Source organism: Leptopilina boulardi, unplaced genomic scaffold (assembly GCF_019393585.1).
Source record: "Leptopilina boulardi isolate dan_hultmark-lab unplaced genomic scaffold, ZJU_Lbou_2.1 LbouV2_273, whole genome shotgun sequence".
NCBI lineage: Eukaryota > Metazoa > Arthropoda > Insecta > Hymenoptera > Figitidae > Leptopilina > Leptopilina boulardi.
The window spans coordinates 3143166-3148525 of NW_026137833.1; the positions used below are offsets into that span (position 1 = coordinate 3143166).

The 5360-nt window shown below is 29.0% G+C and overlaps 1 protein-coding gene across 2 annotated transcripts; it reads left to right on the plus strand.

The window, feature by feature from the left end:
- The first annotated feature begins 1825 nt into the window (after positions 1 to 1825).
- Positions 1826 to 4951, plus strand: LOC127281586 (jerky protein homolog-like). Of its 2 annotated transcripts, XM_051305355.1 has the most exons (5): positions 1826 to 2168; positions 2372 to 3222; positions 3303 to 3432; positions 3532 to 3630; positions 4234 to 4951. In XM_051305355.1, exons 1-5 carry the CDS (start codon positions 2148 to 2150, stop codon positions 4672 to 4674), a joined length of 1542 nt encoding a protein of 513 aa, XP_051161312.1. In that variant the 5' UTR covers positions 1826 to 2147; the 3' UTR covers positions 4675 to 4951. The 2 variants fall into 2 exon arrangements, with proteins under 2 accessions (XP_051161312.1, XP_051161311.1); XM_051305354.1 differs by having other exon boundaries at positions 3303 to 3630.
- Positions 4952 to 5360: the final 409 nt, after the last annotated feature.

A 5360-nucleotide genomic window follows, 5' to 3' on the forward strand; every position in this document is an offset into this window, starting at 1 on the left:
ATTGGACAGATTATTAGAAGATTTCAAAAAGGATAAAGAATTATATTTAAATTATCTGAAAAAAAATATTAGAAGGTTATGTTTTGAGGTTAGTTTTGAAAAATAAAGAAAACTTCTTTAGTCTTTTCATTACAAAAATTATTTAATAATTAATACGGTCAATTACACATAAAACAAATTAATTATTTATTGTTTTTATGTTTGTTTATTTATTACTTGTTTTTTAAAAATGTATTCATTTAATTGGTGCGTAATTTATAATTTAATTTAATTTATAATTTTAGACAAGAATAACAATAAAAAGACGATATGAAATATGTCAGTTGACAGGGTTGGGTAGTCAAGATAATGTTAAGCAGGATGCCTTAGGGCCAATGAACAATAGTTTTGCGAACGAGCTGCATGAGATAGAAAAGGAGATAAACATACTTTTGTTCTTTTCTAACTCATGCTTTACGTTTGCGAACGTCTTTCGCGAAGGTTTTCTACATTAACATTTAAGGCGCTTGTACACCTCACAAATTCTAAGTATACTCAGAATTTGTCAAAAGTTATACTAATTTTGATTGGCCTTGCTCATAAAGAATTTTCAAAAGATTGGAAAATTTCGAAATTCTCTATGAGCAAAGCCAATCAAAGTTAGTGAAATTTCTGGCGAATTCCGAATATACTCAGAAATTGTAATGTGTACAAGCGCCTTTATGTTAATTTACACAATAATTCGACTTCTGTCCAATGTTAGTATTACTAAGATAGATAATATATATATACATTGATTAGCAAAGAAACAATGGGTCTACGAGGGCAATTTATCTTTTTTGTGTATTTTTTTTTGTAGATCATAACATTTAGAATGATATTCATATTATAAATAATAATTAAAGAATTTTTTTACACTGAACCAAAAGGGTTAAAAGTAGGTATATCACTACTATAATATACAAATTGATTTTCATGTATATCCATATATATATATATATACTTATAACAAGATATGAGAGTTTATGATGGGTCATGATTGTAGTTGGCGACCGATGATAGATGACTAGATAGGTATCCATCTAATTAAAAATCTCGTTGGGGCTTGACGGCGGCAGCAGCAGCAACAACATAAAATATAACGCGAGTTAATCGGAATTGGGATTTTTTTTCACCGCAAAGATCATTTTGAGGTTTCATTAGCCTTATAATGTTCCACTCGCACCTTTGGCGAACCAAAGTCATATAGTGGACATGAGTCACATCATTCTCTTGCATCCAAAGTTAAGGGTTGGCGCGGGAAAGAGAGCGAGAGTGACTGATGAACTGACTGCTAATTACCTCCTTTTGTGCCTCATAATACGACCCTATTAATAACTCGCATTTATATATGTCCGTGAAAAATGGATATATATCTCGAGGGTACGTTATTGCACATGCACTTATTCTCAGAGAAATCGCTTTATACTTTATACTTATATACAAGTATAGGATATATTTCGACCTCGTATATACCTCTCTCATTATGTCTGCCAATTGAGGCCCTCCACACAAACGATGATATAAAGTCGCTGGATCATTTTCGTAATAGCCCAGATCAAGGTAATTTTTTCGTGTTATTATTGTTTTTTTTTTTAATTCGAGTGTATACTTTCTTCTTCACAATTCATTTTAGCGGCAAATTATTACATATAATTTTTTATAATTGATTAACTACTTTATTAGTAAACATGAATTTTAATTTAAAAATTAAAACAATTTGTATTTTAAAACTGGTTCAGAAAAGGTCTTGACATTTTACTCCTAGGCCCTTGAGACATGATGCACCCTTCTTGACATTAGATATTCTCTCTCCTTTGACATTATATATACACTCAAATCTCGCTATAACGAGAAGTTCGGGAGTTAAGTCTCCCTCTATTACGAGCACAAGAGGAGAAATAAAAAACCCCCACTTTGGAGATTCTTCATTCATTTTTTTAGTGCGTGAATGTGTGAGTGTATACAAAGTTATGTAATTTGCACGCGATTTAAACAACGTGAATACAGTCCATGGTTGGTTATGTGATATATCAAAATATGTAAACAAATTCATGAAATACATTTATTCTTTTTGAAATTAATGTATATAATAAAGTTTTATGCAAGATTTTAAATAGTGTTAAACTATGGCTTCTGCTTCTAAGAAAGTAAGTAATTTCATATTATTCATTAATTAATATTTAGAATTTATATAACGTCAAAATTAGAGACGTAACCTAGTTTAATTTAAGTTTTAACTTTTAACATACAGAAAATTTATAAACTAAAATTCTTATAAAAAATCCTAATTAAAATTTTTTTTTATTAATTAAGTTTTGGAAAAATTAATAAATATTGATGTTCTTTGCAGATAGCTAGACGTAAGTCTCTAAGTTTGAAAGAGAAGATAGAAATTATAAATAAAATTGAAAATGGAAACTCAAATCACAAACTGTGCAAGGAGTACGATGTCAACAGTTCGACCATCTCAACTATTTTAAAAATGAAAGAAAAACTTAAAACATATTATGCAGATATAAATGCTTTTGGTGGTAACGTGAAAAGAAAAAGAGCTAACAAACCCGAATATGAACTTCTAGAAAAGGTCGTATATGATTGGTTATGCCAGAAAAGAACCATCGGGGAACCAGTGAGTGGTCTAATTCTGCAGGAAAAAGCGAGGATTTTCTATTCAACCTTAAAACTTCATGAGAAAATATCAGACCAAGGACATGAGTTTAAGGCGAGTGATGGCTGGTTGTCCAGATTTAAAGACAGGTACAATCTTCGTACGCTTCAACCGAAAGGAGAGAAAGCCTCAGCTGATACCGTGGCGAGCGAGAACTTTGTCTCAGAATTCAACGAATTTCTAGAAAAGAATAATTACCAACTTGAAAATATTTATAATGCTGATGAGACTGGGTTGCAATACAGATCCTTGCCTGATAAGACCTTGGTATTGTCAAATGAAGAGGAAGTAGCTGGGCGTAAACCAATGAAAGAGCGCTTGACAATAATGGTGTGTGCCAATGCCACTGGATCACATCGTATACCACTTTTGGTCATTGGTAAATCTGCAAAGCCAAGGTGTTTTAAAAAAAATCAACAGTTGCCGTTAAACTATACCAATCAAAAGAAAGCATGGATGAACGCCCAGATTTTCAAACACTGGTTTATAGATATCTTTCTTAAAAACGTCCGGGAATTAAAACCTGATGCAAAGTACAGTATATAAATTTACATGATTTTTTAGTCTAAGTACCAGCTATTTAATATATATTGTAAACAATTTCAATTTTTAGAATCATTTTGCTGCTTGACAACGCTCCGACACACCCATCAGCCCAGGAGTTAAATTTAATTGACGAAAAATGTACCGTGATATATCTCCCTCCAAATGTCACGAGTCTTATTCAGCCCATGGATCAAGGGGTAATTTCTGCCATGAAAAGGCATTATAAAATGGGATTTTTACGTGAGACACTCGCATGTGAACATAGTACTAATTTTGATTTTGTTCAATTTGTGAAGAAATGGACCGTGCTGGATTGCATGAACGTTTTGAGAGAGGCTTGGATTTCATTAACGCCAAACACACTTCGAAATTCTTGGAAAAAACTAATAAATCCGGTAAAATTTGTAAATATCTGCGATAATTTAAAAATATTATCAAGGACTAATAATTGTAAACTTCATATTTAAAAGGATTTTTTATTCGAAGGGGAAAACAAGGAAATTTACTCAACTTTACCCTTCAAAATTTTATTTGAGAGAATAGACGTTAAATGGAATTTTTAGAACGTTAATATTTTATTTTGCAGAATTGTCATTTGGCCAAACAAATAGCTGGCAGAAATATTTCTGCGTTATTGTAAATAAATATATATAATATATATATCATATATATAATGAATAATATAAATAAACTTTGTGATTTGAAAATTACATTTAATAGAAATTTCTCTTTATAACAATTCTGAAATATCAAAATTTTGGTTAATGGAATTTCTGTTGGTTAAAAAATTTGTAAAATAGAGAATTTGATATTTTAAATTTTTTGGTTAATAAAAATGCTTTTAAATAAAAATTTGGTAAGATGCAAACTTTTTAGTATATAAATACTGTGCACTTAAAATTCGGCCTTAAGAAATTTGAAATAATACATTTTAAGGGATATTCATGCGTTCCAGTTAAATAACTCTATATAAAAATAGAATTTGAAATGTTTTCTAGGCTTCACTTCTCAACGGGATGACTCTTCAATCAAACACCGAATTAACGATTTCAAACAATGAACTTGTAAACCTGGTTAATCGCTTACCAGGAGGATCTGTATATTCGTCAGGAGATGTCACAAATTGGCTTGAAAAAGAGGATGAAGTAAATTTACCTCTCTTTAAAGTTATAAGTGATGAAGAACTTCTAAATAGACATGCTGATTTGAACTTGCCGATACCTATGGAAAATGAAACTCCAGATTCCTGTAATGAGGATGAAGAACTTGAAGAAACTATTGATGAATTAGCAACTCAACCTTCAATTCTTAATGCTGCTCAATGTATTGTTAACTGGACTCGAGGACTTTCAGAATTTACTGAAGAAGAACGCCTAATATTCATTAAAGCCCGAGATCTTGCCCTAAATGTTACACTCAATCAAGCTAAAAATGTTTGACAGAGTTGTATTTCTTAGATATATTTCACATTTTCAACAATAATGGATTGTGAAAAACGTATTTAAATTATTCATTTTAAAAGTTTAATTGGTTATTTAATTTTTATTTAAAAATATATTTAGTTTTTTAGTTCTATTTAAAAGTTTATTGATAAAAGAGTTGGCTAATTTGCAAATTAAATTAGTTATTTAGAAGTATATTGCCAAAAGAGTTATTATGTTTTATAAAAATTAATATTAATAAGTAATAATAAGTTTTTATTATAAAATTGTAACGTGCTCATATATATTATAAAATACTATTTTAGTATTTTAAAGATTTATTCATGTTGAAGTAATGAAAAATTTGTATGTAATAATTAACTGTGAATAATAATGCAATAATAAAATACTTATGTCACATTAAATTGTGTTTTTTAACATTCAACTAAAAATGTCAATTTTCCATGAAATCTTTAAAATATAAGTTAAATTTTACAAAAATTTAATTTCTCTAAGAAATTTTGTCAATGTTGTCTGTAATAATTTTAGAAATTACATAAATGATTAATACTTTCACTTTAATAATTGTTAATAATAATGTTTCTAATAACATATTATTGCTTATTAAGTTATTACGTAAAGTTTTTTTAAAATATGTAACAAAATATACTAATAAAAATTTATAAGTTAATTTAGAGCAACTT

Bases quoted from the DNA above. Each gene is read 5' to 3' on its own strand.
- LOC127281586 (XM_051305354.1), top strand. From the start codon at position 2,148: ATGGCTTCTGCTTCTAAGAAA. The intron at 2,169-2,371 runs GTAAGTAATTTC...TGTTCTTTGCAG, and splicing joins TGGCTTCTGCTTCTAAGAAA to ATAGCTAGACGTAAGTCTCT. The intron at 3,223-3,302 runs GTACAGTATATA...TTCAATTTTTAG, and splicing joins GAATTAAAACCTGATGCAAA to AATCATTTTGCTGCTTGACA.